The 11,844-nt window shown below is 38.0% G+C and overlaps 1 protein-coding gene across 1 annotated transcript in view; it reads right to left on the bottom strand.

Annotated features, from left to right (window-relative positions):
* Nucleotides 1-767: 767 nt before the first annotated feature.
* SUMO2 (small ubiquitin like modifier 2) overlaps nt 768-11,844 on the bottom strand; it is a 97,658-nt gene continuing 86,581 nt past the window's right edge. Inside the window, exons 5-6 of the mRNA XM_044003295.1 lie at nt 5,412-5,483; nt 768-1,433 (exon numbers count right to left, since the gene is read on the bottom strand). Coding sequence (XP_043859230.1) covers nt 1,371-1,433; nt 5,412-5,483 — 135 coding nt within the window. The 3' untranslated portion in view covers nt 768-1,370. The remainder of the gene's footprint in view (nt 1,434-5,411; nt 5,484-11,844) is intronic.

Raw genomic sequence — 11,844 nt, 5'->3', positions numbered from 1 at the left:
CTTAACCAACACAAAAACCAGCTAAGATTTTCCAAATGAATAATAGAATCTCTCCAAATTCCATAGGTTTCTCATATGAACAAGGTTTAAAAAAAAAAAAAGAAAGGAAAAAAGAAAAACAAAACTAAGAGTGAACCTGACCCCAATATTATCATCTGGAAGATTCCTCTCCAGGCCCCTTTTCCCCTGCCAATACTACAAGCAGAAAAATGTCACTTCCCCCCTTCACCTGCCTCAATTCATTTTAGGCCAAGTATCTCTAGACAAAGAATGACTTTCCAAGACAGAAAACCCCAAAAGAAAATTTATTGCCATTTTAATAATTTTTAAAACAAATGAAATCTGAAGTTACCATTCCTGTCCAGAATTATATACTTACAAGCCCCCAAATCTTGTCTCACTGTAGGACAATTTCTTGTGGGACTGCTGCCATTTTACTTTCTTCCTCAGTTCTTCTGAAGCTAAACCTTCCTTCCACTGAATAATGAGCACAAGAGGGCCATACATTGCACACCATATTTCATTTTCTTCCTTTAATCTTCACATATGAATTTCTGAAATCAATGCAAAACTGAGTATACAAGAAAATAAAGACCATGTACTAAATCTTAATCATTAATGCCAACAGAAATGTCACTCTGATTGCTAATTTTTAAAGTAGAAGAAATAAATTTTAACCATTTAACCTTTCTCCCTTAGCATGTTAATTAAACTATGTTTCTCTACATTTCTTAACAGTTTTTCTTGAGAATAATTAAAGAAAACAGTTTATTTTAAACAAGAAGTTTATTTAAACAACAAGATGTTTGACTTGAAGGGAAAACTATCTAGGATCAATTTCTTTATAGTAATTTATCCCTACTGAGAGACAGAGATTGCCCTACATGTAACAGCTACGTACAAAAAAGTTATAAAATCGTCCTTGGTTTTACAATGATAAAAGAAAAACATTGAAATTATCCAATCAAACAAGGTATGCAAGGATTTTTTTGTGGGTTTTTTTTTTGTTGTTAAACAGTGAGAGCAAAATAACTTACTGGAATATAAAGATAAAAGTTGAATGAGCATGCCACTAATGGAGAAAAGGGATATTTTCACAGAACCAGTTTGTTTTTTCCCCTCCCCATCTCCATTTGATGTTGATCAAAACATACCATCGGCCATTTAGTTAAAAAAAAATACGCATTATGCCTGTGCACATACACCAGTTACTTTATGTACAATAAAGGAATGGGGGAAGGGAATCAAAGAAGAGAGAAAACTATACTGCAGTAGTCAGGATGTGGATGAACCAAATCTTGGTTTTCTAATTGTGAATGTATTGTTTTCCTTGGGAGCACAGTTCTGGAGTAGAGTTGCAGGTTCTCTTTTTAGTAAACACCACCTGTCTGCTGCTGGAATACATCAATTGTATCTTCATCCTCCATTTCCAACTATAGCGCAAGAGAAAAAGAAAACTTTTTAGCTCTGATTATCCTTTAAACATTTCCAGTTTATAATATTGTGACCTGGTTGGTTGTTCTGAGAAGTTATAGGCCCCCATTTAACCTAGATTTGCGAAATTCTTCATCTTAGGAATCTCTTATGATCTATACTTATTGTCAATCCATTGGAAACCTTAAACTTCTCCCTGCAGCGGACAGATTTTTTAAAATCCTATAACTGAACTGAAATTGCCCATGACAGTTTAAAAAACGATTGCTAAAGAAGTTCTTCTAGATATGCATGCCTTAGACAAAATTCAAACCCAAGAGTTTTCACAAAAACCTTAATTTTGTTCACTGAAAACATTGTTTTGGCTGAACTTCTGAAACAGTAACATTTTCCCATCATTAAAAAATATAATTAGGGCTTACACTTATTGTTGGATCATGTGCTGAGAAAAGTAGTCATTATTTACACTAAATGTACGACCACTTACTATACATACTTAAACAAGCACTGTATTACCAACAAAAGTACTATATTATATGATGTTATAACCATCAAAACTGAGGCTGGGGGCTAAGGCACTAAACAACTAATGGTTTATCTTACCTCTACTTAACTGTTTAGATTTACAACTACATATGTACAAAGGCTTATAAACATGCTAAAGAAACATATTTAGTCCCCAACATAGAATCACAAATCATAGAAATAGGAGGCAAAGTTAAAAAGTGACACAAATATAATTTGACTCATATTATTTACCATCTGTCAGCATTTAAAACTACTTAAGGGACAGCTAGGTGGTGCAGTGGATAGAGTACCAGCCCTGAAGTCAGGAGGACCTGAGTTCAAGTCCGGCCTCAGACACTTAACACTTACTAGTTGTGTGACCCTAGGCAAGTCACTTAACCCCAATTGCCTCAAAAAACAAAAAAAACCCTACTTGAGCAGATATAATTATTCACTGCATCTCAAAAAACAATGTAGAAATCTGACAGCGTAGTTGAGATCTCATGAAGAGTTCTCACAACTCTTTCAAGGCTAGAGTATATCATTAATGACTGAGATGCTACTACTAAAGTGGTGGTATAAAAAAATATTTTTTTCCTTTTATCAAAAGAATTTGAACAATTCCAAAAAGTAATACTATTCTTGAAGCATATGATAGCAAAACTCTAATTAGTTGGAATGCATTTCAGTTGCAACACAAACACCTCTCACTTAGTAAACTACCAGAATGATTTTCTGATAACTGGGTAGGTTTCACAGTAAACATAGTAAACATTTACAATTCAAATTCTCAACATCTAAAACAGCGGAAAATTTAGGAGATTAAATCTGGATAGACCATCCACTATATCAACACTAAAACGAAACTATCAGTTTATCAAAGTTTAGAACTGAACTATGTATCTACCCTTAAGTTTCCTAGTATGAATACCCTATTTTCATTTTTCTTCCAGAAGAGAATTCTGTTTCTCATGGCTAATTACAAGATTTTCTCTTAAAGCAAAATGTTTAGCCAAAACAAAACATTCTACAACATTCTTCCTTTAAACATCACTCAAAGGCATTCCAAATTCTTTATGTTTAATCAACTATGTTGCTATTACTTTAGTTTTAATCAAGTGAAAGTATTTTTTTTTTTTGCATGGCAATGAGGGTTAAGTAACTTGCCCAGGGTCACACAGCTAGTAAGTGTCAAGTGTCTGAGGTCCTCCTGAATCCAGGGCCAGTGCTTTATCTGCCACACCACCCAGCTGCCCCACCCCCAACCTAACCTTTTGCTATTAAACATATTAAACAAAATAGAGCCTTCAAAAACAGGTAATTTGGGACAGCTAGGTGGCACAGTAGATAGAGCACCGGCCCTGGAGTCAGGAGTACCTGAGTTCAAATCTGGCCTCAGACACTTAACACTTACTAGCTGTGTGAACCTCAGCAAGCCACTTAACCCCAATTGCCTCACTAAAAAAACAAAAACAAAAACAAACCAAAAAAACAAACCAACAGGTAATTTATGGAGCAGAGAGCAGTGCTAGAAAAAATAATTTTCATAGGAAAATGTGAAAGTGACTACATAAAAGAGGAAACATTTTATTAAGTGAGTATGTGGGGGGCAGCTAGGTGTTGCAGTAGATAGAGCAACGGCCCTGGATTCAGGAGGATCTGAGTTCAAATCTGGCCTCAGATACTTGACACTTACTAGCTGTGTGACCCATGGCAAGTCACTTAACCCTCATCGCCCCGCAAAAATAAATAAATAAATAGATAGATAGATAATAATAAAAAGTGGGTAGTGAACATCACCACCAACATAGGCTGGGGAAGACACAAGTTCTACAGGAAGCCTTTGTTGAAATGTTCAACTGCTGGTGCCCTCAGTCTCAAACTACCTCAAATTTTAACTCCTTTCTATTTCTTTTCTTTAGATTTAATTTGTATATACTTGTATTATTTCCCTATTAAAATGTACCCTTGCAGGTAAGGATTGTTTCATGCATTCTCTTTGTTATCTTCAAGTGTCTAGGAAACAGCAGGCCCTTAATAAATACATGTTAACTGATTCAAGGGGCTTATATGCTAGTAAACTATTACTTCAAAGATTTGTGAATTCATCAGTGTGGGAACATCCCCTACCAATGAAGCTCACAACCTCAAAATAGACTGTCTTCAAGAGTTTTTGTGGACAAAACACTCACTGCATGTGTAATGTCAGCATCAACCAGTTGGGGAACAAGACTGATCTGGGAGCATTTACACTTGGCCTTGAAAGAAACGCCCACATAGATTCTGATTAGTGGATGCAGGAGAACAAAGTGAGATGACAGGCATGGGTACAATCATGAGAAAAGGAGGTAGAGAGTCAAGTGTAAGGACAATGGGCATATAAGTCAGGCTACAATCTAAGGATAAAAAGGCAGGTGGAAGTCAGATTGCAGAAGGACCTGGATGTCAAGGAAATCTTATCTAGAAAGCTCTGGGAAACGGCTCCATGTGTCTTAGAAGTGGCCAGGCCCCACAACTGTGTACAAAAGAAAAGAACATTAGACTTGGGAATCAAGAAACTTGGGTTCAAATTCAGATATTCACTATCTGTGTGAAATAAGGAAAATCTGAACCTCTGAGCTGGAGTTTTTTCACCTATAAAATGTTGATACTTGCAGAATTGACCTTCACAAGACTACTGAGAGGAAAGTATTTTGCAAATCTTAATGTTATATAATGCAAGCTATTATTAACATGGTTAGAGGTGTGCATTAAGAAGATTACTCTGGCAGCTATGCGTAGGAATTTGTACAATGTTAGATAGACATGGATGCCTATAGTTAGATAACTTACAATAGGCCTGATGTTAAGTAATCGAGGGCCTGAATTATAGTGGTGGCAGTAGAAATAGCAGAGTTACTACAGAGATTTTGACAAAACTTGGTGAGTAACTGGACATAAGGAACTAGAAGGTCGAAATGAGGCAACATTGACTTTACAATAAAAATATGGATGACTGGGATTTAAGTCAAAAAAAGAAGAAGCTATTACAGACCAGGCAATGTTACACTTACTTTATTTTAATTTTATTTTATTTTGCAGGACAATGAGGTTTAAGTGACTTGCCTAGCATCACACAGTTAGTAAGGGTCAAGTATCTGCAGCCAGATTTGAACTCAGGTCCTACTGAATCCAGGGTTGGTGCTTTATCCACTGCGCCACCTACCTGCCTCAAAAGTTTTTATTTTTATTTTATTTTATGTTACACTTACTTTAATTAAAAGTTATATGAGGGCAGCTAGATGGCACAGTGGATAAAGCATGGGCCCTGGATTCAGGAGGACCTGAGTTCAAATCTGACCTCAGACACTTGACACTTACTAGCTGTGTGACCCTGGGCAAGTCACTTAACCCTTAGCTCTCACTGCCCCACCTCCCCCCAAAAGTTATATGAAATATGAATTCTTGAAATTATAATGGAAAAAGCTTACCTGTGCAGGTGTGTCTGTTTCATTGATTGGTTGCCCATCAAATCGGAATCTGATCTGCCTCATTGACAAACCCTGAACAAAAGACAAAAAGTGTTACAAGATGACTACTATTTCCATGGCTATATGAAAGCCAGACCCAAACTTTAAACATACAATATGGCTCAATTTGTACACTTAGACCTCTAGATTTCACAACATATAATAAGTATTTTGAGAATTTGTGTGCAACAGTAGGCAGAGAGCTGGACCAGATTTAAGTCCTCCTGGTCTTTGACACACTGGTCATATGACCATGGGCAAGCCGCTCCCTGCTATACACAACTCTCTGTCTTAAGTTCCAGAGCCAGTGCCTGAATATACACTAACCCTTCATACAAATTTGAGAATATACACTCCTAGGAGAGCAAAAGGTTAGTCATTTTGCTAGTTGCTTACAAATCACCTGTATAACATGACCTACTCAAGTACAGGGTGGCCCAAGTCATAAAAAGGTTTTTGTTTTTAATTTACAACACCATAGCATCATATACAATACATAAAGGAAATGAATTTGCATTATGTGAAAAAAAAAATTCCCTATAGAGCTTTTTATGAAGCATTCAATAAACACCAGTGGTAAAAATGTATAAGTAACTCCAAAAAGAACATGGAAAAGGAACAATTTCTAAATGGTTTATTATCAGGACAAATCATAAAATTCTCAAAAAAAGGCAACCCAAATGTAAATTTTCTTTTATTTAAATATAAAAACTAAAGTTTAAAGCTTCTAGGAAAGCCAATCTAATAGAAGATACTTAGGATGTACACAAAACAAAATAACCAATACAGTACTCATTTGAACAAAAGACAAATTGGGCCTTTTATCCAAAACAGTCAACCTAATATTTGTTTATAGACTAATTAGCTCCAAGATGGTCCTTCTCCCTCCTAAGACTTTTAAAGCTAACTTAGTTGTCACTAATCAAATGAGGATCAGATAATATAATCTCAACTTAAATTCAATTAAATATTGACTCATTATATGCAAAGCATTATACTAGCTGAAAAAAGGCAAAGCTTAGTTAAAAAAACCTCAAAAAGCTAACAATCTAGTTGGGGAAATCAAGCAACAGCTTGGCAAATAGATGGAGACATACTACTTATGTGACCATGGGTTTTTCTTAGTAAATTCTCCATGTCCTAAACCTCTTCAATCTAAACCTGAATTTCCTTAGCAACATCAAAACATTTAATATATTAAAGAATATAACTCAGGGCAGCTAGGTGGCGCAGTGGATAGAGCACTGGCCTTGGATTCAGGAGGACCTGAGTTCAAATATGGCCTCAGACATTTAACACTTACTAGTTGTGTGATCCTGGGCAAGTCACTTAACCCCAACTCCCTCAGCAAAAAATAAAATAAAATAAAGAATATAACTCATATAAGACAAGCATACCTTAAATTGAAAAGACTGAATTGGGAAATGGGGGGTGGGGTTGGGGGAAGGAGCAGAGGGGAAGACTAAAGCCAAGGCTGACATAGTAAAATGCTGCACATGGGCTCTTTAGGCCTTCATTCAAATCCTACCTCTGATGCTTACTAGCTATGTGAGCTAAGTCACTTGACTTCCCTAAGCTTCAATTTTTTCATCTACAAAAATGGAGAAATTTGTAGTATTTACTTCACAGGTTAGTTGCAACTCCAGTGTCAGTATGTAGAGTGGCTTTTCAAACTTCAGAGTGCTTATGATTTTCATTATTTTAAGAAAGGTATCTTTATTCACTAGCCAATCCTGTAGTAGGAAGAACACCTGGAACAAAGGAATCAGGAGATAGCTGGGTTCTAGTCTCATCTCTGCCACTGGTGACTTATGATAAGGCACTTAACCTGCCTTGGTGTGTTTCCTCATCTATAAAATGAAAGAGTTGTTCTAGCTAATCTCTCTTTTTTTTTAAGTAAGGCAATGGGGGTTAAGTGACTTGCCCAGGGTCACACAGCTAGTAAGTGTTAAGTGTCTGAGGCCGGATTTGAACTCAGGTACTCCTGAATCCAAGGCCGGTGCTCTATCCACTGCGCCATCTAGCTGCCCCCTAGCTAATCTCTTAAAGCATTTTTTTTTTTAGTATCAGTCACATTCTTTGAAGTTGTCTAAAGTTAACAATTTGCCTTTTTAATAAGGGTTATATATCAAGGTATCCTATAATATAGGAACCAGTATTAGTGGTTTGTCTAATCATTGTATAAAATAGTTCCCTACTGGCTTCTAATTAATGGGGAGTTTTAAAAAGTATGACAATTTGGGGCAGCTAGGTGGCGCAGTGGATAGAGCACCGGCCCTGAAGTCAGGAGGACCTGGGTTCAAATATGACCTCAGACACTTAACACTTACTAGCTGTGTGACCCTAGGCAAGTCACTTAACCCCAATTGCCTCTCACACACACACACACACAGTATGACAATTTTCTATCTAAGAACTAGTAGCCAAAACTTACCCAAAACTGGTAGCAAATTTTAAAAAAATAAATAAAAAAAGATAAGAACTTTAATTCAGTATATCCTGTCATCCAGCAATGAAAGATGGCTATGAATCATGAAAGACCTCATAAGATTCAAAACTGAAAGTGACCCTAATAGAAAGATATATCCATGCAGGCTAAAGCACATAGCTAATGATGATTTGTGTACGAGAAGTAAGGTAGATGTAATCCAGAAGACATAGCCAGAAAGTGAGGCTTCGTGTTTATATGGCAAGAGTGAGCAATGATAGAATAAGTGTTACACTTATTCTAAATTGGGGGTGGGGGTTGGGAATTAATCCTTATTTTGGTGTAGAAACTCCCTCTAATGGTACAAACAGGCAACTTCTCAGTAATATGTACACAGAGAAGTTCTCTGGGGGCACTGAGAGTCGTGATCACAGAATCAGCAGATGTCAGAGGTAATACTTGACCCAGGTCTTCATAATTTGGGAGCCTCTATTCTATCGAATATGCTGGACTCCTCTCTACACTGGAGTGGTATCCTCTAAATATAGAGATAGAAATAGACCTCTAGAATATAAGGTAGATTAATCCTTTACAGAAGAGCTACATCAACCAATCAAGAAGTATTTATTAAAAACTTATGGGGGGGGGGCCAGCTAGATGGCGCAGTGGTTAAAGCGCTGGCCCTGGATTCAGGAGTACCTGAGTTCAAATCCAGCCTCAGACACTTAACACTTACTAGCTGTGTGACCCTGGGCAAGTCACTTAACCCCCATTGCCTGCAAAAACAAACAAAAACTTATGTACCCCACACTGGTGATAAAAAATAAAAACAGTTCTTCATATAATCCCTCAAACTTACTCTCTAAAGGGGAGACAGCATGTGCATATTTAAAAAATATATGGGGCAGGGGCAGCTAGATGGCGCAGTGGTTAAAGCACCGGCCCTGGATTCAGGAATATCTGAGTTCAAATCTGGCCTCAGACACTTGACACTTACTAGCTGTGTGACCCTGGGCAAGTCACTTAACCCCCATTGCCTGCAAAAACAAAAACAAAAAATATATGGGGCAGCTAGGTGGTACAGTGGATAAAAGTACCAGCCCTGAATTCAGGAGGAGCTGAGTTCAAATCCGGCCTCAGACATAGACACTTACTAGCTGTGTGATCCTGGGCAAGTCACTTAACCCAATTGCCTCACCCCCAAACCAAAAGAAATATATATATAAGGTTAACTTTTGAGGTGAGAAAAGGTCTCAAGCATTTATTTTTTTGTGGGGCAATTCGAGTTAAGTGACTTGCCCAGGGTCACACAGGTAGTCAAGTGTCAAGTTTCTGAGGCCAAATTTGAACCCAGGTCCTCCTGAATCTAGGGCCAGTGCTTTATCCGCTGTGCCACCTAGCTGCCCCTGGAAAGGCCTCATGTAGATGGCATTAGGGTTAAGCTTTGAAGAAAACTGGGGATTCTAAAAAGTAATGAGGAAGTGCATTTTCTAGGCACAGGGGAAAGAAAGCCTGTGCCAATAATAAAGATAGGGGATGGAAATCAAGCAGAAAGAAACAGTTTGGTTAGACCAAAGAATATATGAATGGGAGTAATATATAATATGGCTGCACAGGTAGTTTATAGCCAGGTTAATAAGTGCTTTAAATGCCATACACAGAAGCTTGATATTTGACCACAATGGCAATAAAGAGCTACTGAGCAGGGGAGTCACATGGTCAGACTTTTGCTTTATGTATATCACTACAAGATTTGTATGGAAAAGTCTATATGGAAGAGAATAGAAGGCTGAGAGGTAATCTTAGTGAGAGGTAACAATGGCCTGAAGTAGGATAGTGGCTAAGTATGAGGAAAGGGAAATGTGAAAAAATTTTCAGAAACATACATATATTCAAGGGTTAAAAATGACTATGACTCTGAGGGATGGGAAGTTTGAGAAAGGAGATAGGTTTTGGAAGCAAGAGGAATTGCTTTGGAGATGTTGAATTTGAGATCAGAATGAGACATCCAATCAACCTACAATGTCCAATAGTCAGTTGGTGATATAATCCTAGAAGTAGGCAGAGTCTAGAACCGCACAGGTGAGAACCACACAAAAGAAAGGATGGAAGATTTATCATCTTCACCAGTGGAAGGACTATTGACTTCAGAGAGATCACAGACGAATCCAAATAGTTACTGTGTTCAGAATAAACTGAAATAATAATAGATGACATTTATAAAGTACTTAGAAGGTTTACAATGTACAAAAAATACAATCTCTCATTTGATCCTCAGCAGCTGTGAGGTATTATATACATTACAGATGAAGAAACTGAGGCTCAGAAGCCAAACGATCTACCTAGAGGCTTGCTACTTCCTGGAGAAAATATAAACTCCTATTTGGCTATTTAAATCCTTCATGACTTGGCCCCAGACATCTTTCTGACAGATCATTCTTTTTCCCATTCGCTACAGTCCAGCCAAAATGGCCTTCTAATGTACTCTCACCTCCATTTCATTCAATGTTCTTCCTTCAAGATACAGCTCAGGGGGCTGCTGGGTGGCGCAGTGGATAAGCACCGGCCCTGGATTCAGGAGGACCTGAGTACAAATCTGGCCTCAGACACTTGACACTTAACTAGCTGTGTGACCCTGGGCAAGTCACTTAACCCCCATTGCCTGGCCAAAAAAAAAAAAAAAAAAAAAAAAAAGCCCAACAAAAACAAAAAACCAAGATGCAGCTCAGGCAGTACCTTTTATAGGAAGTCTTTCCTGACTGATCTCCTTATATGTGTTAGTGGTTCTCTATACACATTTACACATATACACCCCCCCTTTCATAGAATATGAACTCCTGGAGACCACTAATCTAGGTCTTAACTGAAAGGCCTAACTACAACACATTACCTTAAAGAAATACGATGGTCTACTATGTGAACATCTTTGTTGCATCTGTCTTCCTCTCTTGAATCCCTAAGCCCCCTTACACTGTCAGTTACACTTTGCCAAACCTCAGCATTGGCTTACCCCCATTTGCTGCCTTTGCTCCTATACAAAGGCTGCTGAATGAAAGTAGAGAAAATCATGCAACTATCCTGACTGGATCTACTACAAATTTATGTTATACAACTTTGACTGGGACTTTGATGTTGCTAGGCAATCCTACAGCTCCCTTATCAACTTACCATCCCACTCTCCACAAGGGCTCTTCCAAACCTCCTCAAACTTCCCAAGGCTCCCCCTCCCACCCCTTCCAACTCTCTCAGCTGAGATCCCTGCCTCATATTTTTCAGAAAAAATTGAAGCTATTTGTTGAATTCTTTCTTCTCCCATCACTCATATGCTTTCTGCCATTTTCTCCTCCTTCAATAGTTTCATATAATTAAAATGGCCTTACTCCTTACCAAGGGAGGCCCAGCGGATAGCATGCCAGGCCTGAAGTCAGGAACTCATTATTCTGAGTTCAAATCTGGCCTCAGACACTTACTAGCTTCAGTTTCCTCATCTGTAAATATGAGCTAGAGAAGGAAATGGCAAGCCACTCCAGTATCTGTGCCATGAAAACTCCAAATAGGGTCAAAGTCAGACATAACTGAAATGACAGCAAAAACTCCTTACCAAGGTTAATCCCTTTACTTGTCCAATAGACTGCCCCCTCTGTCAACCCCCTCTATCAATTTTGATTAATCCTTCCCTCTCTACTGGCTCATTCCTTTCTGCCTACAAATATGCCCAATTCTTCTCTATCCTGAAAAAAACCCCACAACACCCTCACTTGATCCTTCCATCTGTTAAGTTTAGTCCTATACCTCTTCTTCCCTTGGTAGTTAAATACAATCCAGAAAAGGCCAACTACAATAGGTACCTCCACTTTCTCTCCTGACTTTCTTAATCCCTTACAATCCAGCTTCCAATCACATCATTCCATTGAAACTCTTTCCAAAGTTACTAATGGTCTTAGTTGCTAAGACCAGTGACCTTTT

The sequence above is a fragment of the Dromiciops gliroides genome, chromosome 4, assembly GCF_019393635.1.
Source record: "Dromiciops gliroides isolate mDroGli1 chromosome 4, mDroGli1.pri, whole genome shotgun sequence".
In the NCBI taxonomy this organism is placed as follows: Eukaryota; Metazoa; Chordata; class Mammalia; order Microbiotheria; family Microbiotheriidae; genus Dromiciops; species Dromiciops gliroides.
This window is presented reverse-complemented; position numbering and strand designations above follow the sequence as displayed.